This window comes from Rana temporaria, chromosome 13, assembly GCF_905171775.1.
Source record: "Rana temporaria chromosome 13, aRanTem1.1, whole genome shotgun sequence".
In the NCBI taxonomy this organism is placed as follows: Eukaryota; Metazoa; Chordata; class Amphibia; order Anura; family Ranidae; genus Rana; species Rana temporaria.
Genome location: NC_053501.1, coordinates 56964704 through 56991537, shown reverse-complemented (window position 1 = coordinate 56991537; position 26834 = coordinate 56964704). Strand labels below are relative to the sequence as shown.

Genomic DNA, 26834 nt, shown 5'->3' with positions numbered 1-26834 from the left:
ACAGTAAGAACACACCCAGGGAACATACTTAACCCCTTCCTCGCCCCCTAGTGTTAACCTCTTCACTGCCAGTGGCATTTTTATAGTAATCCAATGCATTTTTATAGCACTGATCGTTATAAAATGCCAATGGTCCCAAAAATGTGTCAAAAGTGTCCGCCATAATGTCGCAGTACCGAAAAAAAATCGCTGATCGCCGCCATTACTAGTAAAAAAAATATATTAATAAAAATGCCATAAAAATACCCCCTATTTTGTAAACGCTATAACAAACCAATCAATAAACGCTTATTGCGATTTTTTTTTTACGAAAAATATGTAGAAGAATACGTATCGGCCTAAACTGAGGAAAACAAATGTTTTTTTTCTATATTTTTGGGGGGATATTTATTATAGCAAAAAGTAAAAAATATAATTTTTTTCAAAATTGTCGCTCTATTTTTGTTTATAGCGCAAAAAATAAAAACCGCAGAGGTGATCAAATACCACTAAAAGAAAGCTCTATTTGTGGGGAAAAAAAAAGGACGCCAATTTTGTTTGGGAGCCACGTCGCACGACCGCGCAATTGTCAGTTAAAGCGGCGCAGTCCCGAATCGCAAAAAGTGGTCTGGTCTTTGGGCAGCAATATGGTCCGGGGGTTAAGTGGTTCAATAGCTTTGCAGGAGTTAAATGTATTTTTTTTCACGTGTGCTCTGTAATATTTTGTTCAGTTTTATGGTCTTACGGCTGCACCATCTTCAATGCATCTTTTAGGGAGTGCCCCCCAAATCTTTGTTTGCCTACACACAGTTCCAGGACCTGTGTGGCATGTGGGAAATGGTTATGACCAAGGCCTTATAGGCTGAAACGCGTCAACCATTCCCATTTGCGTTTATCCACTGTGGCTTGTTAATAAATACGACAAATTTTTAAGTGCTGATCATCTTTTTCTCATTACTCTACTCAGCCAGCGACTGTGGATCGAACACCTGGGAGCCTTGCTTTCTATGTGATGTATGGGTAGTAGCACTGACTTTTTTGTTTAGTTTATATGTGGGAAGAAGCCTAATGTGGAACTTCTGCCTCCCAGGTTCAACAACACATGTTACAGGTTTGTCTTCAGGTACAGCATCCCCTAACCATTGATTGCACTGGAGACTCCATGGGAACACCCCCCCCCCCCGATCTATGTTCTTCCTCCAATAAGACTCCTTCGATGTCTGCCTCTACGGATTGAGATAGAGGTTGCGGCACTCCTGACTGACCCAGGCAGATGTGGTATTCTGACCTGGTAAGCTGGCAGACGCAAAGTGGGTTCTGTCAGCCTTTTTATATCTCCTGTCCAAAGGATCATTTTACCATCCTACTTCACATTCACTGGCTTTAACAGCATTGGGGGGGGATCTCTGAATTTGTGCTTTCCATTATGCTACAGCTAGGAAGGCTACTTCATTGGAGATGAAAGGCATACTTCATGTAGTGAGTATCGGTGCGTCCAGCCTAGCAGTTTTACCATGTTATGAATCCTCTCCTTTCTGCAGATAGGTCCAGACCAGCTCTTTGGCTTTCAGCACTTTCAATGGCCAGGCTTCTGCCTGTTCTGTTTGTGTTTCAGAGACCATAGGTCTTTCACTCCTCCAAAACTGTCTGGTTCAGCAAGAGGCCCAGAACTTTTTGCCCAAGGTGTTTTTTTATTATGTGGTTCTGTCTGGATGTGGTTCAAGGTGAGAGTATATCGCTCAGCCACTGCTTCTTCCAGAAAAGGGATTTTGTATTTCAGATAGACCCCATTAGGGTACATTGGCTTCTCGATCCACCATTTCTGTGAAGACTATCCTTCAAATGTATGGTCTTAAAAGAACGGCTCCCAGCCTTTCCTGTCAAGGTACACTCTACTAGATATGTAAATGCTTTTTGTTATTTTTGGCATTATGCATGGTTTTAGATTTGCAAGACTGCCACATGGTCTTCTGTTTTTGTTTTCTTGTTCTACAAGGGAGGAGGATTTTCAGGCCTTATATGATGCTTTAAACATTGGGTTCATTTGGTGGCTCTTTAACAGGTCGTCCCTGCTAGCCTTTGTTGCCAAGTTACAAACATACCCAGTTGCACTGCTTTCAGACAATTTCATGTGTCCCTCAATGGATGAGAAAGAAAATAACCAATTGTAAAATCCTTTTCTTGAAATCCATTTCCCTCTGTTCACTTCCATGCACTTGGTACTACTTCCTTTGGGTGGGGTTATCATTTGCTGGCCAATGGGTTTTTGTTGCCAGTGTTCATTTCTTCTGTAGGTGGCAGCATAGTCACATAAATACGGTGTCCCTCAAAGGACCCCAAGGAAAAAGGGTTACAAGGAGTACAAAAACTAGTATATAATTATACTTTGCTGAATCCCAGACCTTGTGGAACTATGTCCAGCAGTATACACAACTGCTTGGAGATGGCATTATATGTAAGACGAAAGCACACATTCTTTTACCTTTGTTACAAATCATGACTATGTACAGATTGCGTACAAAGACAGCACAAATGAATACACAGTGCCAGCTCAGCTCGGTATAACATGTATCTGGGCAAACTGAATAGACACACAAGGCGTACAGGTTTTCTTCAACAAGCAACAGCAGTTGATGCTGATTACATTTACATTGTAATATGGTAGGATTATGTACCATTAATACAAAAATAAAATCAAAAGCTATATCAAGCATAAATTAAGGCAAGAGTTAAATAGTAAAGACCGTGTCTAGAAATCTATTTTGTTTAGAGTGTGTGTATTTTTTTTTCTTACACACACCAATCAGCCATAACATTATGACTACCCACCTAATAGTGAGAAGGTCCCCTTTTGCCACCAAAACAGCCATGACCTGTTAAGGCATGGACTCTATTGGACCTCTGAAGGGTTGCTGTGGTATCTGGCACCAAGCAGTCAGTAGCAGATCCTTTAGTCCTGTAAGTTGTGAGATGGGAGATCCATGGATCAGGCTTAGTTCTCCAGCATCCCAAATATGCACAACTGGATAGAGATTTGGAGAATTTGGAGGTCGTGTTAACACCAAAAAGGACACCACCTTCCATTGTTCAGTGGTCCTGATCTGATACTATGGTGCCCAATGTAGATGCTTTTGGCTGTGGACACAGGGCAGCATGGAAACCCTGACCTGTATGCTGCTATGCAGCTGAATAACGAGAACTGTGATGCACTGTGTGTTCTGACACCATTCTATTGAAACCAGCATCAACTTTTTCAGCAATGTAAGCTTCAATAACTATTTGTTGAGACTGGACAAGCCATCCTTCTCTCCCCACATGCCTTAATGAGCTTTGGCTAAATAGGACCCTGGTGCCGGTTTTCCTTCCTTGGATCACTTTTGGTAGGTCCTGACAATTGCAGACCAGAAACCTCCCACAAGAGCTGCAGTTTTGGAGTTGCTCTGACCCAGTCATCAAACCATTACAATACTACCTTTGTCAGTCACTCAAATTCTTATTCTTGCTCATTTTTTCAGCTTTCAAACACAAAACAATAGGGACAACATGTTCATTTGCTGCTTAAAGTGGAGTTCCACCCATAAATATAACATTACATCAGTAGTTTTAAAAAAATGTCATTAGTCCTTTAAGATTTTTTTTTTTTTTTTAGATGCCTTCAAAGTGTTGTTGCTAGGCAGAATAGTTAATCTTCCCACTTCCTGCACCTAGGTGCTTAACCTACACCGCACAGACTCCTGGGAATGTAGTGGGTGTAACTTTCCAGGAGTCTGTGCACTCCCCAGTCTCGAAGAATCATGCGACTTGGACAGTACAGGTGCTGAAACCTGATCTGAAACCTATTACACTGCTTGTGCAGCACTGAGCATGTGTGAGATCTGCAAGGCTGAAATCCAGGAAGTCATACAGTCTAGCTTCATGATGCCCACACTTAAGATGGCCCCAGTCAATTTCTATTTTATAAAGTGTCTAAATGCTGTAACAACCTAACAAAACAGACCTTAGTTTACAGACTAACTTTACTAGAATACATTAAGCTTGTGTATTACAGGGGTATTTATATTTAAAAGTGAAATTGTGGTCGGAACTCCGCTTTATTATCCCATTTTCACGTACCATTGTAACAAGATAATCAATGTTATTCACTTTACCTGTCAAGTCGGCATAATATAAATGGCTTATCGGTGTGTATTTAGTAAGGACAGGCTCAACTGGTAGTTGGTGGTAAAACTCTGCTTGTCCTCGTGGACTTCAGCATTTTTGTTTAACTATTTTTGTTTAACTGCTTCTTTAAATGTTTGCAAAAATAATATTAAAAAAACAATAATGCCCAATATTTGTTTTTCCCAAATAACTTCCTTAATACAGTAGAGAACATAGCCTAGTCAAGAAGGAATGCACTGCTCACAATACTTAATGTTTGGATCCTTCATTAAGAACACCCTTGGCAAAGGGCAACCGATCAAAAGGAGGAACTACCTAGGCACATGAGCATACATGTTGGTGTTAAAAAAAAAAAAAAAAGGAAAAATACACCCTTTTTAACAAGATTTAGGTTTATCAACTGAAATAGCAATATATACCTTGAAGATCTTTTCTCAACTTTCGTAAATCTTTGTCTAGGTCCTCAAATTTCACCTGTGCTGCTTGGAAGAAATCCTGAGGTTCCAGCAATGGAAATATACTCTTGTCTGTACCTGCATCCTACAGGACATATATGTTTCAGAACAAAAAACAATAAGTCAGTCCTTCTATTAATTAATAAATAGTATACTATATGTGACTAAATAGTATTGGTAGAAATGATTAGTGTGACCTGAAAATGGAAAACAAAAAAGAAGGGTGGGGAAAATGGGTGAACTCACGTTGTCAAAATGTCGAAGATAATATCGAACAACATAATCGACTAGGTTAAGGCCATTATCCTAAAAGGGTAAAATAAAATAAAAAAATCAGACACGTGACTATGAAATCTGCAAGTTTCTTAAAGAGCACAATAAGACTACTTTTGTTTAGTAAGTGGCCATTTTACTTACGTAATGTGAATCTGGCATGGGCTGAAAAGCACCAAGGCCAAGTCCGGCCATACATAGAGTTTTTTCCCCCCTGCAACCGCAGGAAACAAATTTGCTTGATTCCTCCATCAACACAGACAGTCCCCGCTGGGAGAAGACCGATTATCGCTTGTGCTAATAGCAACCGCTAGCGAAAAGCACAAGAGAATCCAGCAGGCTGGTTGTACTCAAGTTGAACGATCAACTTGGTACATTCAGTCTGCCCATTAAAAGTTCGAATGTCGGCCAATTCCTGCTGAACCGGCCAAAATTCAAGTCGTGTATGGCTGGCCTAATATTAGTGCAGGTAACTTGCAGGTACTTACTTAATTTCTGCCTGTGATGACACGTCTGTCTCATTGCTACCATAGCTTTGCAATTTGAAAGCCAGAGAGCGAGGTTTAAAGTAGTGCTAAAAGCATTTTTTTTTTTTTACCTTTGACCTTTGGATATAAAAATACAATTTTGGATTGAACTTTTATCTCACAAGGACATTTATTTTCTGTGTGATGGATATTTAGGTTTAATAGCACATACATAGGCTGTGGAGGGAGCATGTGTGGTATATTGAGGGGAAATATTTGTACACAGTGTGCGGTGTATTGGAGTGAAATAAGGAATGTGAACTGTCAACTAGCCTGTGATGTGTTTTTTTTTTTTTCAAAGCCAGAATTAAGTTGGCTTCTTGTAGAGCCACCTGGCTTCTTATGCGGCCCTGATGGTTGATTTAAGCCACTGCTGTGGCGTTGTCAGTTGAACCTTCCCCAGTTCTTCAGCTAAAGGTACAGGCAAATATTCCATAATTCTAGAATGTGTGATGGGAAGTCTGGAGTTCCCATGGACTCTCTCTGTCCCTAGGACTCTTTCCAAGCACAAAGCAATCCCCTGTGCTTTGTGGCTATCGCCACCATCCACCCAACCGCTATCCTAAGTTCTGGTTAACCAGAATCTGACCCTCATCCCTGTTGAGTCTTTCACTTCCACTAAGTGAGCAGCCAACTAAGTCCTCTGTATCCACTCTGGCTTTCGCCACCATCCACTCAACCGCTATGCCTAATTCTGGTCAACCAGTCTGCCTTTGGTGAAAGCGCCCTCCCAAATTGTGACAGCTACAAACTTAAGTGCAGTTCACCCACCCATCTGCACTATGAAAGTGGGAGCCAAGGGCTCAACCTGCAGGAAGGGGGTTGGGGTGTTGTTTGGGGGGCCCAGACTCGACCCTCTAAGGTTCTGGGGTCCTTCTCAGGGGAGGGTCACCAGTTGGAAACTTCCTACTTCACCAGGGCATACCCACTCCATAGAGGGAGTCTTCAGGAACTAGGTCACACCAGTAATAATCGCAATGGACTGGGACCTGCAAAGCACCTTGCTGTACTACTGTACCAAGGGTGAGTGCCAAATGAAGGGTCCAGTGCCAGGGGCAAAGTTACAGGCCAGCCCTGCTTCGTCTGTGCAGTGTTGGTTCAGCTGAAATTAGAAGGGATTTTCAGTGCAAAGATCAGTGAGGAGTTTTTCCAGGTAGAAAAAGAAAAACAATCTTTAAAAAAAAAAAATACTGCTCCCAGTAGACAGGTCCTCCATTACCTAACAAAAAAAAAAAAGGAAAAATACCCTGAAAGACAAACTGAAGATTGCTGAAAAGGGGAGGGGGGGAGGGTGGTGTAATATTATATGGGCACAATTCTACTTGCTACTGTCCAGTCATCTGAAGGTGGATGCAAATAACACAGGATCCTGTACCTCCTTGCGCCTCCCTGGCCGCGCGATCAAGGCGGGCCCGCGACGGCCAGTTATTTAGGCCGCAAAGCCGCTCCCTCAATTATCGGTGGGCGCCAGGTCACAATTTCTTGTCGCAATTGCGACCTGGACTTTGTCGAGCCCTCGTGAGAGCCATTGGTTTCTGTAAGTCAAATCATGTGAAGAGGGAGCGGGGTCGAGCCACACAGTGCGCTTCTATAGGACGCACACAGCCTGGCTCAGGATCGAGCCTGCACGAGTACCCCCATAGCAAACGGCTCTGCTATAGGGGCACTCTAAGAAGAAGAAGAGGAGCCAAGAGTGCCTGCGGAGGACCCCAAAAGAGGTTTGGGGATGCTCTGTGCAAAACCATTTTACAGATAAAGTACAACTTTTTTTTTTTTATTTGTTTCAAACAATTCTTTTCAATCATTTTAATTTTAAAATTAAACTTGCAAAGATAAAGCCTAGTGTACTTACCCTGCTCTTAACATCTTTAAGCTTAGGAAGGATTTCTAGCCCAAATCCATCTGCTTGCCCGCGTGTTCGGTTACCTCCATTCATATAGTTTCCAAAGGCGAGAATAAGACCCATGATATCCTTCACACTCTCCATTTGTGAGATTCCCTAGAATATAATTTCCACTTTAACACACAAGTCACTTCTCTCCATCTCTAGCCCTTTACAGAAAATTAACATATGAACAAGCCACAGGACATGCAACTGCTGTGTGCACCCAGGCTTCAGAATTCAACAGCAAAGCAGATGTCAGTCTAACCCGTTTTCCACTCCATGTCATTCAGATCATATCAGAATCTTCACAATATAGATATATCATGAAAAGAGGTGGAAACTAAGGATCCCTGTTGAAGAATTACCAAGCCTATTGAGAAGTGTTGAATAGCTCACTTCGGCCATGTGGAATGATACAGTGGGGATCGAAAGTTTGGGCACCCCAGGTAACAATTTGTATTAATGTGCATAAAGCCAAGGAAAGATGGAAAAATCTCCAAAAGGCATCAAATTACAGATTAGACATTCTTATAATATGTCAAAAAGTTAGATTTCATTTCCATCATTTACACTTTCAAGATTACAGAAAACAAAAAAATGGTGTCTGCAAAAGTTTGGGCACCCTGCAGAGTTAATATCTTGTACTGCCCCCTTTGGCAAGTATCACAGCTTGTAAACGTTTTTTGTAGCCAGCCAAGAGTCTTTCAATTCTTGTTTGAGGCATCTTTGCCCATTCTTCCTTACAAAAGTCTTCCAGTTCTTTAAGATTTCTGGGCTGTCTGTCACGCACTGCTCTTTTAAGGTCTATCCATAGATTTTCAATTGAGTTGAGGTCAGGAGATTGTGAAGGCCATGGCAAAACCTTCAGTTTACGCCTCTTGATGTAATCCCCCGTGGATTTTGAGGTGTGTTTAGGATCATTATCCATTTGTAGAAGCCATCCTCTCTTTAACTTCAGCTTTTTCACAGATGGCATCAAGTTACCATCCAAAATTTGCTGAAATTTTATTGAATCCATTTTTCATTCTACTCGTGAAATGTTCCCTGTGTCACTGGCTGCAATACAACCCCAAAGCATGATTGATCCATCCGCATGCTTAACAGTTGGACAGAGGTTCTTTTCATTAAATCCTGTGCCCTTTCTTCTCCAAACGTACCTTTGCTCATTCCGGCCAAAAAGTTCTATTTTAACCTCATCGGTCCACAGAACTTGTTTCCAAAATGCATCAGGCTTGTCTATATGTTCATTTGCAAAGTTCAAACGCTGATTTTTGTGGTGAGGACGTAGAAGAGGTTTTCTTCTGATGAGTCTTCCATGAAGAACATATTTGTACAAGTATCTCTTTATAGTGGACTAGTGTACCACAACGCCAGTGTCTGCCAGATCTTTCTGGAGGGATCGTGCAGTCAAACGTGGGTTTTGAATTGCTTTTCTCACAATCCTGTGAGCTGTTCTGTCTGATATTTTTCTTGGTCTTCCAGATCTTCCACTGTCCCTGATGACTGCCATTTCTTAATTACATTCCGAACAGAGGATATTGACATCTGAAAACGCTTTGCTATCTTCTTATAGTCTTCTCCAGCTTTGTGAGCGTCAACTATTTTCAGTTTCAGTTTTCTAGGCAACTGCTTAGAAGAACCCATGGTGCTGATTGTTGGGGCAAGGTCAGATGAGTCTAGGCATTTAAAACCTTTGAGATTGACATCACCTGGTCTTCCCAGACGATGATTGAGAACAATCCATGACACTGGCAGGTCTTCGCTTTGCAAAGGGGGCAGTGCATGTTATAAATTCTGCAGGGTGCCCAAACTTTTGCAGACGCCATTTTTTTTGTTTTCTGTAATTTTGAAAGTGTAAATAATGGAAATAAAATCGAACTTTTTTTTTTACATATTATAAGAATGTCTAATCTGTAATTTGATGCCTTTTGGAGATTTTCCCATCTTTCCTTGGCTTCGTTATGCACATTAATACAAATTTTTACCTGGGGTGCCCAAACTTTCGATCCCCACTGTATATCATTGGCAATATGCAATTGCTGCAAAAACTGCCCATGTACTGTAACTCTAGGTTTTCCATTCAGGCTTTAAAAATGCACATACCTATAACAACTAGATTGCTGGATTCTTAACTAACATAGTGTGGCATTTATGCTTTGCATATCTAGACACTTACATTGCATGCCCTGATGACTATGTCTATTTTTCGCCGCACTGAGCAAATCCCCTCTGCAAAGACTGATTGGAAAATGATGCACTTTGACCGCTCTGTAAAATTAGGGATTTGAGAAAGCTCATAAAGGAATCTAGGAAAAAAAAACAAAGTATATTTACTGTATGTTTGCTTGAATTCAACAATAATAAAAGAATTAAAAAAAAATCAAAAGCATCTGCTTGGATTTTGGTATACAATCTTACTGTTCAGGCTTGTCCAATAACTTTACATCTTCTGCCGTGGAAGTCTCATAGTGCTTGCTGATGGTTTGCAACTCCTCTTTTTGTGCACGCTGTGAAGCGACAATAGAATTATGGCTTTATTCAATAGACATCTTACTCTCAAAAGATTTGCGGTCCAAGGACCCAGACTATGGAACGCTCTACCAACCAGCATCCGATTGGAGGTAAACCACCTGGCCTTCAGGAGAAAGATCAAGACCCATCTCTTCTGAGGGCCCAGGGAATGGATACCAAGCGCCCAGAGGCGATTCAGTTCGCATGTGTTTTGCGCTATATAAAAGTTTCTCACTCACTCAAAGCTGAACTCCTGGGATGATATATTTTACATACTTACATTGGGCCAGCTTGGCACAATGGAGAATGCATACTTGATAACTGATCAGCCTCTGTTGAAGCTATAAATCACTGTAGTAGCTCAGGCTACTACAGTGATGGGCACAGTCTTTTGGATGCTGTGCCCAATGGCAGTCCTTCTGCATATCATATTGGGCCATTCTGGAGATTGTGATGGCACCGCTTCTCCTCTACCTTGTCCTATTGCTTCAAGAAAAAATTTAAACGGACTGCCTAAAACTAAAAATGATTGGTGAAGATGAATTTCACCGATACTCTGTTAAATGACAACTTTTAAAGGAAGGATGCTCCAACTATTAAAACTGTTTTAAAAAGATATTTGAAACAGCCAAATATGTCTAATATATTATATGTATACATATAAATGCAATTACACAAATCCCTTACATTTTCATACAAGGCTTCCAATGTCTCTAGATCCACCACAGAATCGTCCACATTTAAAATAGCTGCAAAAGAATTAAACAATAAATTCATATATTTATTATCACCACTCTTGCATATACAACCCTATCATATCGTTTTGAGAAAGTCTCTTACCACTTGGCACAAAAGACAGCCAATAGTTCATTTTAATTAAAGTGGATGTAACCCACTTTAATTAATATGTTATTAACATATACCCAGTGAAGTAAACAGCCTCAGATGATGCACAGAGATTTAAAAAATCTCCCTACATACGTTTTACATGTATATCTGCTGTCTTTAGCTTACTATATTCTTTAGAAAGTGCACTAGAATTTTTACTTCCTGTACCAGCACTGGAAGTTAAGTTTTGGAGGGGGGGGCCTTTCCTCCTATCAGCTGTCACACATAACCCCCTCTACAAAGGCAGAGGAACAAAGATATATACAGGGCTGTGCTATGACAAGACTTAAGACTCTGCTTAACTATTTATAACACTCATCCGACAAATTTCCAGCTGCTTTTATCTCCCTTGTCAGAGAACCAGTCAGAAGTTATCATGCTGATAACAGAAGAACGAAGCAGCAGAAAGACATGGGCCTTAAGTCTTTGGAGAGAGAGAAGTAAACACTACAGATATATGTGAATAGGTCAAATTTCATGAATCAGGTTTACATGCACTTTAATGCAGCTACCTTAAATACAATAAAATGCAAGCTGCTTTTATTTGTAAACCAAGGTTAACACATTTAAAGCGGTGTTAAAACCCCAAAAAATTATATATTGCAGCTTACCAATACTTTAAAGAGTAACTCCACTTTTGTTGATAAAAATAAAAAAACTTCCCCAATGGGTGATCTATGTACAGTACAAGAATTTTAACAAACTTTACTGCAGATTCCTACCTTTAGTTATTCTGAAGAAATCCCTGTGTGTTGGTCTGTGTCCATGTTCTAAGTGAGTCTAATGGGAGTGGTTTTATAATTATCAGCTTCAGCACTTAGGACACCAATGAGGAGAGCGGCTGGATTTGCATCCCTTTAAATGTGATTTCCTATTGGGAAGTATCTCACCAAAAATTACATTTTTGTTGCAGGGATGCCTGAAATCTGACTTGTATCTTAGGGCAGATTTTTGGGAAAATCAGTGATCCAATCACACAAGCAGGAAATAATGTTTCTGGGGGGGCGTTGTGTACACATTCTGTGTACAGAACACCTCCAGGTAGCCATATTGCATTTTACAGAAAATTACAGAGCTGCAGAGTGAAAAGGAAAGGTAATTTTTAATAACATTCAATTACAGTATGACTGGTGTTGCAATTGTTTACGCTATATTTTTTCTTAATGAAAGTGGAGTTGCCCTTAAAACCCCTTGCCAACTGCTGGGACCCGCAGATTGTTCCCGCAGATGTAAACCAGGCAGATCGCCATTATGTTAGTAGGGAAGACAGAGATCCTGTGTTTCTGCTAAGCAGGAACAGAGATCTGTCTCCCAACAGTTAAAGCACCCCCCCACAGGAACACATTAAACCTTTGATCACCCTCTTAAACCCATTGTGATAGCAGTAAACTCCCTGCCCTCCTCTACACTCACCTTGTCAACATGCATTTTCTCCTGTGTACTGCGTCTGCTATGATCACTAACATCCAGTCAAAACCCAGAAAAGTAACATGACTTCAGAAAAGGAGTGGGGGTGGGAATTAAAAAAATAATGTCCGTCTCAGGCTCGTGCATGGGATGTAAATAACCTGTCGCTCACAGCAGGGGGGGGGGAAGAACAAACAAGTTTTCTCTGTGTCTGTTTTATCTAACTGAAAAAAGATAAGAGGATTGCTCAGAGCTGGATTAACTCTTTGTGGCAAGACTGGGCACAGATCATAGGAAATCTTATACTCTACATTGTGACAGCAAAAAAAAAAAAATGTTAACACTTTTTAAGTAGTTACAGTAACAGTAGGTTGCCCAATGCAAAAAAGTTTTTAGCTAAAAGAATAAAAGCTGACTATTGTAATCACCGCTGCCAATAATAAAGGGTTTGCCTCTTTACGGACTCTTTTTCCTGGACAGCTCGGTCTGTTAAAGTTGAAAATTTAAAAAAAAAGTTACAAACCGGATCACCAGGTGAAAAAGGAAAAAATACATCTATAAAAAGAAAACTAAGGCATCCATCACATCCAAGGTTTGGTAAGCTGCAATATAAATCTTTTGCTTTTGGGTTTAGCCAGCTTCTAGAAGGATGGTGCTGTCTAGATGTAGACATGAAGTCTTACTGACATCACATCCTAACACTGCCATACACAGGGAAGTGAAAACATTGATTTATAAAAGAGTCACTTATATATTGTGGTCATGTGTTCATTACCCTGACTATATAGTATAGTATATATAGTATATATTTTACATTTTATTTTTTATGTAGTGATATATGATATATATTTTCTACATAAAAGACTTAAAGATTATAAATCAGGGAGAGAATTGTCTCCTGTGGGGTGTGGCTAACATTTCACGAGGAGATCTATTGTCTCCCTAGAGATTTTTTAGTATTTCTAACCAACTGTCATCTAAATTGGCATGATTTTCCTCATATACTATTTCCATATCTCTTCAATCCTGCCAAGGGACTTGGAATAAGTTCTTGCAGGATGAGATTGAGGTGTGTGATAAGGTGCCATCTTGTGGTTTTTCATTAGAAGACAGCTCTCTTTTTTCTTTAATCCATTATGTCCTAAAATACATTTTTTTATAATAGTATCGCTGTCATTAATTTTTACAAGTATTAATTACATTGTCCTGCCTAATCGAGTCTCACAATTAAATCAGTTTAACATCAGACATTAGCTATTTATGAAGAGATATCGTTGTCAGGCAATGGTGTGTCTTTTATTGTTATATGCCAAGATGGGAGTGCCGAAGCCAACACTGGGACTGCATTGTAAGTGGCCGAAATTCGAGTCAATCATTATTTCAAGTCCATTTGTCTCCAGCTCTCGATACTGCGCTATAATTGGCTGCAGCATCTGTCAATCAGCTTCGGTCACTTCCGGTTTTTTTATATCGACCGCAAATGTGCTGTAACTGGCTAAAATGCGTGTCAATCAAACGGAACTACTTCCGGTTGTCCCCTATAAACAAACGTGACCACAGTGACCAGGCACACGCCCCCCTGAAGACGTTTATACGAAACGATCGTCGGCGGCGAGCCTGGTCACGTTATTTTATTCATCTCCCATCATCCGACCCTTGTGAGCTGACGAGGCGCTAGGAGGTACCTGCCACTTGTCAATTGAGGCTGCTGTCTCCTCCATCTAAAGGCCCGCAGACCCAGTGCCGGGATGGGCACTTTTTAATGTAAGTGGCCACTTGGCCCAAGTTTTTGTTTAAAATTCTTTTAAAATAAAACCGGTTGCACTATGGAGGCTCTCTGTTTTGTATTTCATTTATGAGGCTGCTGGAAGAAGATTTGCCTGTATCTAATCAGTGAAGGACGCAATACATGTTTGCAGACATTAACAACTGCACAAGCGTTTTTGACTCTCTTTTTAGTTAAAGGGGTCAAATCGCTTTGGTAAGCGCATTTAAATTATACACTTTTGGGTGTCGTTTTGCGAAAGTGGTGGAAAGACTTTGAAGCACTGTCATTCACGAGAAGATTGCATGTTTTACTTTTCTGGACTATTGCAAAGATTCACTTTTTTGTTTGCTAGTGGTCACTATTATCACTCAAATATATGGACAATACTAATTATCATTAAGAAAGCAATTTTTTCTTGATTTCTTGTCTTGGGAGCACATTACTCTTGTTATAGAGACTCTCTTGTGGATTTTTTTATTTTTCACTATTGACCCACGGGTCTTCTAGTATTACTTGCAAAGATTGTATATATTTATATAGATATCACTAAGATTGTAATTGCTATCACCTTATTATATATATATTTTGTTATTTTGTTTAATTACAAAATTTGTTCTATTAGCGCCCCCTATATACTACACATTCACCGTGAGGGAACACTGAAGAATCTCTTGTCAGGCTGTTGAACTTTGTCATCTTCTCAGCAATATGATGCCACCAGCCCCCTAATAAATGCACCACTCTATGCAAAACGACAGAGGCCAGTTTCCAGTAGACCCCTGACTGAGGGGCCAGAGAATTACACCAGAAAACGTATCAATGTTAAAGCTGAATTCCAGAAATTCAGGCTACTTTGCAAAAAAGTTAAGGCACACCGTGTAAAGTCCAAGGAGCTGCATGACATCTCCTGGGCTTATCGCTATTTATATCTGACAGGTTTATGCTCTGTAGGGAATTGCACTTGAGCAGCTATGACCACCCCCTTCAGAGAAGCCTTTGTATTTTGTGAATGTGTTCACATAATACAAAGGCTTCTGTGAATAGTCAGGGAGAGAATCAGGCATTGCAGTGACTCTATTGTTCAAGATGCATAGCTCAGAAGGATCAGCATCACTCACTCGAAAATAAAGGGATAGCGGTCTTCTATAGAGCTGTCAGATATAAGTAGAACTAAGCCCAGGAAGTGCCATGCACCTTGTTGGACTTCGTTCATAGTATGCCTTCATTTTCAGAATTTCACTGCAGAGATGTGTTTTAGAAGAGCATTCTCGCCTAGTGAAAAAAAAAAAAATAATTCTAAGCTACACTAATCTGTACAACAGAATGACAAAGAACAGATGGCCAAATTTAACATCCACACCATAGATAAAAACTTTTTTTACACCACACTTAAAACTGCAATACATTTTTAAGCCGCGTACCTTCATCCCATTTGCCAGACAACGCGACAACCTTTCAGGCCTCACACCTCTAACAGTCTGAAAAGTGCTAATGTTATGAAGCTTGTCTGCATAAAGCTTGCCATGTAATGCAAATTAGTCTCATTAAAACCAGTCTCCCCCTGGTGGGTTTTCACTTCCCTCCAACGCTCACTGTCAGCCTCCTGAATATCTCACCTACACCTCCCAATAACTCCAAAAGGAAGCAGACGCATGCTGTGCGAGGCTGGTAATTTTATTGGGTTCCACAACCTTTAAAAAATCCGTTACAAGCCTGGTCTGGTTTCTGAGATCCTTTTTTGCAGGGAAATTAAGGAAAACATTTTTATGTGGCCCAACAGTGTCTGTTGGCTGGAAGAAGAATTTATACACAGCAGAGTCATTAGAAAAAAACCTGCTCCCATTAGGATATAATAGCCGTCACAAGGGACACAAAGCAGAGCAGGATTCGGCTCCCAAGCAGGCGCTCATAAAGCAAAAGGGGAAAAAAAAATGTCTTGCCAGCTACATTTCACACGCTCTGGTTATTAAACCATTTCACGTTGAAACTTTCCTTGTCGGACCCTAAATTTAAAGTGATTATACAAGCCCCTTCTCTGTGTTCACCTTGGTGCTTAAACACACTGAAAGAGGCCACCAGGGACCAAGAGTGAGGAGGGAAAATAGCAACTTGGGCAGCACATACAGTTGGGATGTTATCTGAAGATATTCATAAGTATCACAAGATGTGATTGGAGATGTAATAAAAAAACAAAAAACAAAGACACCAATACAATCTGCATTACTATAATGGAAATATAATGTACACAGCTACAGTTATTACAGAAGTGCAAAAGCATTAAACAAATATGTAAAACTTATGGCTCTATGGAAATAGTTGTACACAGCTTTGCTTTGAGTTCGTCTTGCACTTCTAAATATCACCTAGAATATATATGCTGTCCTAGACAAACTGCAACACCCCTGCATGCAGACACTACATCTATGTCACAAAGCATGTTACTATGCAATGAAAATTAAAATGCTGCTGGCATGCAGTAAATTGTTTATTACATACTGTAATAAAGGGACACTAAACCGTTAAAAAAAATTATTCTTTATAAATATGTATTAAACTATAAAAACAAAAACAAAAAAAAGCACCAGCTATTGCTCTCCGACTATTCCAAATCTCCAGATACTGTTTTTTTATCCCATTATTTATAGAGGCATTATATAGTGCCAACAGGTTGCGCAGCGCTTCACAAAATAAAAGGCAGACATTACAATTTGGTACAAGAGGAATCAGAAGGCCCTGCTTATTAGCGCTTACAATCTAAAAAGTGAGAAAGATGGAAAGATTAGGGGGCAGTCGGACATATTGGGGTAGGGAGTTCCAAAGCATGGGAGAAGCTCTGGAGAAATCCTGGTGACGAGCATGGGAGGACCAAAGAGCAGCTTGGTTGGTAATTTGGGACTAGGTTAGTGATGTAGCTGGGGGCTGAGTTATGGAAGGCTTTGTAAATTGTTAGTACTTTGAATTATATTCAGGGATTTTTTTTCAGGGGGAACTTGGGGGAACTCCGTTCCACCACCTCTGGCTCAGACCCTTTGGTGCCTGCTCACCACAATCACTTGTAAACACAGAAGTCTGGTTTCTGTGTTTACAAGTGACAGCTCTACACTCCGTGTAACCCCCTGAACTCTGCACTCTGTATGTAATGCAATTCTGGTATTTATTGCCCCTTTAAGACCCTTCAACCGTTTTTGAAATCTGAACAGGGTCGTGGTTGAGTTCCTGCACCTATTTTCTGAGGAAAAAAAGCTCTGATTATATTAGTTGGGTTAGTGGAAGCCAGTGGAGGGATTGGCAGGGGTGGAGGACACTGAATGGTTGGCAAGGTGGATAAGTCTTGCAGCGGCATTCATTATACACTGAAGGGGGTATAGTCTATGTAAAGGTCTACTCCTGTAATCTATTTTCCTTTTATGTTGGTTCTCTATGGACCCACTATATGTAGGAATCCAATCACCCTTCTTGTTTGCTCCCGAGACGGCCCCCTCTCTACCCCGATTGGCTGACTGATTTTGATTGACAGCTGTGGGAGCCAATGGTGCAGCTGCTGTGTTTCAGTAAATCAGGAGGAGTGTCTAGGACAGCTAAGACACACGGACATTGCTACAGAGAGAAGGAGCTCAGGTAAGCGATTAGGGGGTGCTGGGGAGGCTGCTACACACCAAAGTTTTTTTTAATCTTAATACATAGGAGTGCATTAAGACAAAAAACCTTCCGCCTTTACAACCTCTTTAGAAAAAGCCAATTATCTACCCTGTATTAAGAATCAAGAAAAACACTTTCTTGAAAACGCAGCTTTAAGATGATCTTGTAGAAGAATATACTGGCCTTTCCAAACAAGTTTTAAAAGTTCTACTCAGATTGCAACATTTTTTTCAGAACCTTGAAGTCAGTCCCTGGAACTCTGAATTCTAAAGAGAAATAAAACATCAAAGGAGTGTTTTATACTATTCATTCTCGTTTGGCTGAATTAAAAACTCATACAAGCGTCATGTCCAATTAGCGTAAAAAGAGGAGAATGCAAATAACTGCACATTCCAAGCCAATAGAGTAAATAAAGAAATGCAATATTTCTATAGGAAAACAAAACTTCCAAATCACTGTTCATCCAAGCAATCCAAATTCATGCCGGAGTTTGGGAAGAATAAATACCACAGCTTTGAATCACTAGGAGAAACCGTCTTTAGGAAGTATCAATGCTCAGTATTTACAGATGCAATCTAAAGCAAATGATTGGATTAGAAGGGACCGTTCTTTACAAAAGCATGGGGAGGGGGGAAGGGTTTTTGGAGGCAGATGTCATACAGTACTTCCATAGGCCAGGGCACACTCTAATTCCCAGGCACATGCGGCACACCCTATGGTGTTTTTGCTGGCAGAATGTGCAAGATCTCTATTGCGGCACCTCTGCTAATGGACAATGGCAGCGCCGCGACTCTGCAAGTGGGACTATTATTCAGTTGGGGTAACTCTTGCAAGTGCAGCCACTGCCCGCAATGTAAGCAGGCAAGCGGACGCATTTTCCAATGCTACTTCTATAGTTTCTGGCTACAGCATCCCTGACATCTGCCTGCTGTCAGGGATGCTGTAGCAATAACTACAGAAGTAGCATCAGGGCTGGATTAACCCCACTGTTTTTGTTATCTAAACAAGTCCTGCGCGCTGCCACTGCGGGGCTTCCACAGCCCTTTGTCCACCGCCGAGAAAACTAGTGGTTGCCAGGACCGCCCCAGGCAGAGGAGGAGGGTGTAACTTTATCCTCCCTGCTCTGCCTCTGAGTGCCCAACTAAGGTGAGGGAGAACTGCCAGGACTTAGGAGATCTCACTGGTAAGGAGAGAGTGGCGGCACAGACTCTGGCATTGTGTGCACAGCACTGCAGCAGGCAGGGAGAGAGGGTGTCCTCTCCTTTAGTGCAATCATTCTCAGTCACACTGTGTGTGAGGCACCAGGGAGCAGCCTGCTATACTGGGATTTGTAGTCCCATGAAGGGGAGGGCAATAATCGCACATACTGGGGAAGGGGGCTGGTCATATAAAGTAAAAGACTCTGTGCTGTGAGGGGGCTGCTATGGCTGACCTTACCCCCTTCTAGAAATACCTATTGTGTGGCACACTGGTTTAAAGGGTAACTCTACAGACTCTGGGGTAAAGGGTAACTGATGTAAATGGGATCTCAGTGGTAACCAGAGACCCCCTCACATCAGAGGCCCCTCTTACATCAGTTTGCAGAGATCCCCTTTGTGTCAGAGCCCCCCTTACAGTGTATATAAAGGGGGACTTTAAAGTAAGTGGTAACTCTGGGAACCCTGATGTATAAGCAGGAATGCTGTGGACACTGATGACGCTGACCAAAGACCCCCTCATATGAAAGTTCCCCTTTCTACCAGAGTCCACAGCATTGTTTACATCAGATTTCCCAGTGTAAAGGGGAACCCTGGGGATTCTGATGCAAGGGAGGCTCTCTGGGAACTCAGATTTAAGGGAGGAACTGTGATATAAGATGCAACACTATTGACTCTTGTGTAAGGGGGAATGCTGTGGAATCTTATGTAAAGGAGAACTCAGATTGGAAGGGGGTGGGGACACTGTGGCATATGTAGGGTCTCATTCACAAATGCTTTGATTGCTGAAGAGCGAACTGCAAACAAATCACTCTTCATAGATAATTTTAGAGGTGGTGAGGAGGCATTGTATTGCCTCCACAACCCACTGCTTTAACGTCACACTGCACACGGTTGCAGGGCACTAGCAGAGTGCCGTCATTCACTTGAATGGGTCACAGTCACATCTACTGAAAGCAAAAAGGGGTGTAATTTAGCTGAGGCATGTGAACATTCCCAGCCGCTGCCTCATATATACACACACACAATATATATATATATATATATATACACACACACACACACACATTATATATATATATATATATATATATATATATATATATATATATATATATATATATACATATACACACACACACACACACACATTATATATATATATATATATATATATATATATACACACAATATATATATATATATATATATATAATTACACACATACATACATATATTACACACACACATAAAATGTCATAAATCTATCCCCTATTTTGTAGACGCTATAACTTTGCGCAAACCAATACACGCTTGTTGAGATCTTTTTTTACCAAAAATATGTAGAAGAATACATAATCGGCCTAAATATTTATTATAGCAAAAAGGTTAGTGTTTTTTCCCCCCCAAAATTGTTGCTCTTTTATTTATAGCGCAAAAAATAACCGCAGAGGTGATCAAATGCCACCAAAAGAAAGCTTTATTTGTGGGGGAAAAGAAAGGATGTCAATTTTGTTTGGATGTAGCGTCACACAACTGCGCAATTGTCAGTTGAAGCGACGCAGTGCCGTATCATAAAAAAATGGCCCGTCATTGAGCAGTCAAATCTTCCGGGACTGAAGTGGTTAAACTAGCCTCAGAACCTGTGTAATTCATATGTGTTCGGGTTTAAAGGGATGAGATGGAAACTTTAGGGTGTACTCAATTCGGTTGTCAGCGGTTTAGACATTAATGGCTGTGTGTTGAGTTATTTTGAGGGGAGATCCATTTTACACTGTTATACAAGCTGTACACTTACTACTTTACATTGTAGCAAAGTGCAATTTCTTCAGCGTTGTCACATGAAAAGATATATTTACAAAAATGTGAGGGGTGTACTCACTTTTGAGATACTGTATATACGTGATCCTGTGCACAGCTGCCACCCTGTAGCAGTAAAAGTGGTTAATAAGGAATACTGTGATTCTGTATTAAAATACAGATCTCTCCATTGGTGAATTTATAAAAAAAGCTACCGTATTTATCGGCGTATACCGCACACTTTTTTGCCCTGAAAATCAGGGCAAAATCGTGGGTGCGCGATATACGCCGATACCGGCGCTGTGTTTCAACCACTGCGTCGGCATATACCGAGCGCAGTACACTCGGGTATAGTCGAGCAGGCTCGGCTCCTCTCGCGGTCACGTCCTGTACGTCCTTTACGCGAGAGGAGCCGAGCCTGCCCGACTATACCCGAGTACTGCGCTCGGTATATGTCGGCGCAGTGGTTCAAACACAGAGCGGGAAGCGGGGATCGAGCGGGGAGGACACCACGATTGCCGCAGAAGAACGCCGGACCGGACGAGGCAGCCGATGGACAGGATGACGGGCAAGACACCGACGAGGGGCATCCAAACTAAGTATTTATTTTTTTTCCAGGAATTTTCCTTCAAGTTCGGGGGTGCGTGCTATACGCTGGGGCGCGTTATAGAAAGATAAATGCGGTATATTTATTAATTAGACACAAAAAATTTGGGAGCGACAAAAAATAAATAAATATTAAAGTAATTGTAAAATCAATTTATTTTTTTATTTTTTAAAAACAGGTTATGCTTCCATACATCTTCTTGGGTCCCACGCTGGCGCTCCTCATTATTTCGGTGTGCAAAATAAGAAACTTTTTATTGTGGCACATCTGCTTGCTTGATCCCTATGCTGCCTATGTCTATTACCACAGACAGCGAGGCTTGGCCTCGCCCCCTTGCTCCCTCATCACAGGATTTGACTGACAACAGAGGGAACCAATGGTTCCTGCTGCTTTCAGCCACATCTGTGAGAGGGGAGGAGAGAACCACTGCAGACAAGCACTGTGCTGGGTCGAGTGAGGACGCAAGCATAAGGTGGTATAATGTACATTAACCTGAACATTTTTTTCCTCCTCTAAAAGTTTGTTCTCTAATTATTTCAAGAGATTTTTCCCCTCAACATTTTGAAAAGTTATCAGTAAAAAATTAGTAGGTATATGATTTAGCACATTCTACTGTAAAATGTTATCTGAATCTCGAGTAGAGATCTATAGGAATCCAGGTTTTTTAAATGAAGTCAGCTCATTTGAGGTTTGTAGTAGATTTGATTAGAACATTAGAAGATTTTTTTTTTTTTTTTTTTTAGGAATGACTTCCATTATTTCATCTATTAGCAGTTTTCATTTGGCCACTGCTGGCTGGAGGTGGTGGAGGTGTCACTGATTTCTTATATTGGTGAATGGACATGGAAGAGTTACAGGTATTTGTTATTAAATTGTTTGTTAACCTTAAAAAAGAAACAAACAATTGGATCCTGTTTCCTAAAAGCATGTTATACAGCACAGTGCTTGTGTGGTGTCATTTGGCCCCTGTAACAACTGAACACTCCTGTGCTCAGCTGACTCCTGTACTCAGGATGCAATGCTGCTGCCGCCTACAGGCTCTGCAGTAGCAGAGCCTTAGAAATCCATAGAAAGAATTGCTGAGCGCACAGGATACCCCATCCCCTCCACTGCCAGGCTCTCTACAGCCTCGCTTTAAGGATTTCTTTAGCCAAATGGATCTTTTGTATGACTAAGTGGATCTAAGTATGAAAAGGGGAAAAAGTGCCTAGAAGTAGAGAAGTAGCCAATCGCTTTCTGGGAATATTGGTCGACCATGCCCATTTGACACAGGTCACCTAGCAGCCCGACATCACGGACACCCCGACAGAAAAAAAAAAAAAGTAAGGGTAGATTTAGACATATGTCTAAATCTCCCTTGCCTCTGAAGCCCAAACCACATTTGGATCAAGCTTCAGAGGCTACTGACAGGCGGTGAGGAAGCAATGCGATGCCTCCTCACTGCCAGCTTTAACCCCATTTTACCAAAAAATGCACCGCCACCACATGAATTGGCACAAGGTTGCGGGGAGTTTGTGGCGCTTCCCCTCGAAATGAAAGTGTAGTGTTCGGCGGAAGACCACTTCAAGTTGGGTCAAGTTTTCCGTGGGCGCAAAGCACCGCAGCATCTGCACCCTGTCCACTGCCTATTCCAGCTTAAAGCAGTGCTCTACCCAAAAGGAGAAGCTCCACTTGTTTGCACCCGCCTCCTCTCTACTGCCACATTTGCCACTTTTTGGAGGGTAGAGGGAGCGCCCCCAACCGAAAGTCTAAAACAAGACCAAAGGCCTTGTTCATTGGAGGCATACTACAGCAAGGCCATATTTAGCTGCACAGGGATGCACAGGTGTTGCGTGCATCCCATTAATGTCAATTGGGACACTGCGGCTACACAGGAACACACAGGTGTTCCGTGCATTCCTGCGCAGGCAGTCTCATTCATATCAATTGGGACACAGCTGCTGCATCAAGACAGCTATTGCTTTTAATTTGACATCCATGTGGGTGTATGTCCCTGAACTCACCCTGTCTGCATTTGGGGCCATGCACCTACACCCACATGGATGTCAAATCTGTCTATGCAGCCTCTGCATCCCAATTGACATGAATAGGACTGCCTGCACAGGGATGTAATGAACACCTGTGCATCTGTGTGTGGGTAAACACAGCCCTCCATGAGCGTACAATTTAGCACACCCCATTGAGTGAGGTCTTAGTAGGAATTTAGCAGGGATTTTGGAAGGTATATTGTGGTTTTATGTGCAAATAAGGATTTTTTTGCAAAAAGTTTATACACTAAACTTTAACTTAAATTTTTAATTTTAACTTACCAGAAGTGCCCTGTTGATAGGTGGTGGCTCCTAATCTGCCACTTCTGGCTATGCGGCGCTCCACATCACTTCCTCCCTCTCCTGTGAGTCATCATTTCACAGGAGTCAGTGGGCAGGACTGTGTGAAAAAAGTGCGTTATTTCCCCGACAGGAAATTACGCGATTTAAGGCGGATCGCGGCTCTGGTTAGCAAGCATGCACCTCTCGATAGGTTATCCAGAGGTTGCGATTGGGCTTCATATGCCCACACTCCTCATGGCAACAGACAGAAGAGGATCATCTAAAGCGCAAGTTAAAAAAAATAATTACTATCCACTAGCGAATATAATTATAGTTTAATTGTGTTATTACTGCAGTGTAAGAGAATGCCTAGAAAAATATAAAAAAATTCTGTGGCTGCAACTCAGTTTTAAGTGTAAGGACCCTTTCACACTTGTACGACTTGTCCTACGACTTGGGACTGCAAAGAGGCCCATCATGCCCTGGGCAATGACGTCATAAGGGGCAGGTCTCTGGATGATGTCACCCATTGAACCCGCCATACCAATATAAGCAGTTGCACACCGCACACCCAGCTTTAGAGCGGGAGAGAGCATGGAGTCAATATCGGTAGACGAACAGAGGGAGAAGACAGCGGAGAAGACCCGGCAGAGGCAGAAGACGGCAGACAGAGGGAGAAGAACCGGAGAGAGGGCTAGAAGACATTAGCGGAGAAGGCAGAAGACGTTGCCAAAGAGGGGAGAAGTCGGATAAGACCCTGGAGCTGCCTAATAAAATTACTTTAAAAACCTGTGTATTGTTTTATTTTTGACACTTTTTTGGTGAATGGGTAGGGGTACAATATATCCCATACTCATTCACATAGAGTGGGGGGCCAGGATCTGGGGCCCCCTTGTTAAACCCAGACAACCAACGACCAGGGTTGTCACATGTAGCCTGGTGTGGTTCAGGAGGGACGCTCGCTCTTTCCCGTCCCCTTTCCTGACCTGACGGACTGTGTGCTCGGATAAGGGGTCTGGTATGGATTTTGGGGGTCCCCATGCAGTTTTTTTTGGGCGTGGGGGCTCCCTTTCAAATCCATACGAGACCGAAGGGCCTGGTATGCTCTTGGGGGAGGAAACCATTTTTTTCTTTTTACATTATGCGTGGAGATTCCCCTAAAGATTCATACCAAACCGTGCCCGTGATTGTCGGGGATCAAAGTCAGATGCATGTCAGACTTCAAGTAGCAAGGCAAAGTAAGATCCACAGTCTTACGACTGTTGGGTCGTACAAGTGTGAAAGAGGCCTTAATGTGAGATCTGAGGTCGTTTTGACCCCAGATCTCACATTAAAGAGATCCTGTCATGCCTATTACAAGGGATGTTTACATTCCTTGTAATACAAAGTGATCCAAAAAAAGGGACAGTAAAAAAAAAAAAAAGTAAAATAAATAAGGAAAAAAAAAATAATTTAAAAAAATTCCTGTCCTGCCGTGCTCACACAGAAGCAAACACATGCGCAAGTCATGCCCGCATATGTAAACGGTGCTCAAACAAGAGCAATAATTCTAGCAAAAGACCTCTAACTCAAAACTGGTAACCTGTAGAAGATTAAGTACTTGCTGACCAGCCGCCGCAGTTATACGACGGCAGGTCGGCTCTGCTGCGGGAGATCACGTAGCTATACGTCATCTCGCTATGCAGCCAATAGGGGCGCGTGCACGCCCCTCGCTCGCCCCTGGTCCCGATGCGCGTGCCCGGCAGCCGCGATAGCTCGTTACAGAGCGAGAACCGGGAGCTGTGTGTGTAAACACACAGCTCCTGGTCCTGTCAGGGGGAGAAATTACTGTTCGCTGTTCATACAATGTATGAACAGCGATCTGTCATTTTCCCAGGTCAGTCCCACCCCACCCCCCCTCAGTTAGAACACACCTAGGGAACATACTTAAACCCTTCCTCGCCCCCTAGTGTTAACCCCTTCCCTGCCAATGGCATTTTTATAGTAATCAATGCATTTTTATAGCACTGATCGCCAATGGTCCCAAAAATGTGTCAAAAGTGTCCGAAGTGTCTGCCATAAGGTCGCAGTAGCGATAAAAATCGCTGATCCCCGCCATTACTAGTAAAAAAAAAAGTATTAAGAAAATGCCATAAAACTATGCCCCATTTTCTAGACACTATAACGTTTGCGCAAACCAATCAATAAACGCTTATTAAAAGCCTTAAAGATGTTGCTGGCGCAAGTGAAAATGTATTATGTTATGTTATTATAGTGGGTGTGCTGCAATCAGGTAAGAAAAGGGTCAGAACACCTCTTTGGTGTCTGGTCCTTTAAGATATGTGTAGTAAGTGAATTGCGCTCCCCTATTTTTTCCTTTATTTGTCACCACCTATTAGGAATCAGTACCTAGAAATAGGTGGTGACAAATAAAGAAAAAAATAGGGGAGCGCAATTCACTTACTACAAATAAACGCTTATTGCAATTTTTTTTACAAAAATATGTAGAAGAATACGTAACGGCCTAAACTGAGGAAACTTTTATATATATTTTTGGGGATATTTATTATAGCAAAAAGTAAAAAATATTATTTATTTTTTTCAAAATTGTCGCTCTATTTTTGTTTATAGCGCAAAAAATAAAAACCGCAGAGGTGATCAAATACCACCAAAAGAAAGCTCTATTTGTGGGAAAAAAAGGACAATTTTGTTTGGGAGCCACGTCGCAGGACCGCGCAATTGTCAGTTAAAGCGACGCAGAGCCAAATTGCAAAAAGTGGCCCGGTCATTGACCAGCAATATGGCTGAAGTGGTTAAGGGTCAAAGTTCCATGAGATGGCGCAATTTTGAAGCATGACATGTTGGGTTTTAATTTACTCGGTGCAACATTATCTTTCACAATAAAAAAAAAATTGGGCCAACTTATTTTTTTTAAATGAAAAAAAGTATTTTTCCCCACAAATTGCGTTTGTAAGACCGCTGAGCAATTGTGGTGTGACAAAGTATTGCAACAACTGCCATTTTTTTCTCTAGGGTGTCTGAAAAAAAAATGCATCATGTTTGGGGTTTCTAAGTAATTTTCTAGGGGGGAAAAACAATTGATTTCAACTTGTGAACAACAAGTTTGAAAATAGACCTGGTCCTTAAGTGGTTACAATAACATTATGATATATTAATAAGACGTGTCGGTCACGGGAGAAATTTCACATTTGTGTTCTGCACGGAGATTGCAAGACAATTTCAGATCCCAGTGGACCAAGCAGTCTGGGGAGTTAACATGTGTTGGTGCAAATAGAAGTTTAACAACGAGATACTATAGGGTGCCCATTTTCTTTCTAGTTAAAATAATTTAAATTTTAAGAGTAGATGTTAAAAAGAATTTGGCAAAACTATAAAGCAGAAACAATATCCAAAAATCTAGGTGATCGATACCAGTAATATCAAACAGGT

General features: G+C 41.4%; 1 protein-coding gene across 4 annotated transcripts in view; it reads right to left on the bottom strand.

Annotated features, from left to right (window-relative positions):
• The window catches only part of FMN1 (formin 1), a 354391-nt gene that overhangs the window by 52685 nt on the left and 274872 nt on the right, over positions 1 to 26834 (bottom strand). For all 4 annotated transcript variants that reach the window (XM_040333461.1, XM_040333460.1, XM_040333463.1 and 1 more), the window contains 6 exons: positions 10479 to 10540; positions 9699 to 9787; positions 9457 to 9586; positions 7248 to 7394; positions 4842 to 4901; positions 4560 to 4680 (listed from right to left, as the gene is read on the bottom strand). In XM_040333461.1, the coding sequence (XP_040189395.1) occupies positions 4560 to 4680; positions 4842 to 4901; positions 7248 to 7394; positions 9457 to 9586; positions 9699 to 9787; positions 10479 to 10540 (609 nt within the window). The remainder of the gene's footprint in view (positions 1 to 4559; positions 4681 to 4841; positions 4902 to 7247; positions 7395 to 9456; positions 9587 to 9698; positions 9788 to 10478; positions 10541 to 26834) is intronic.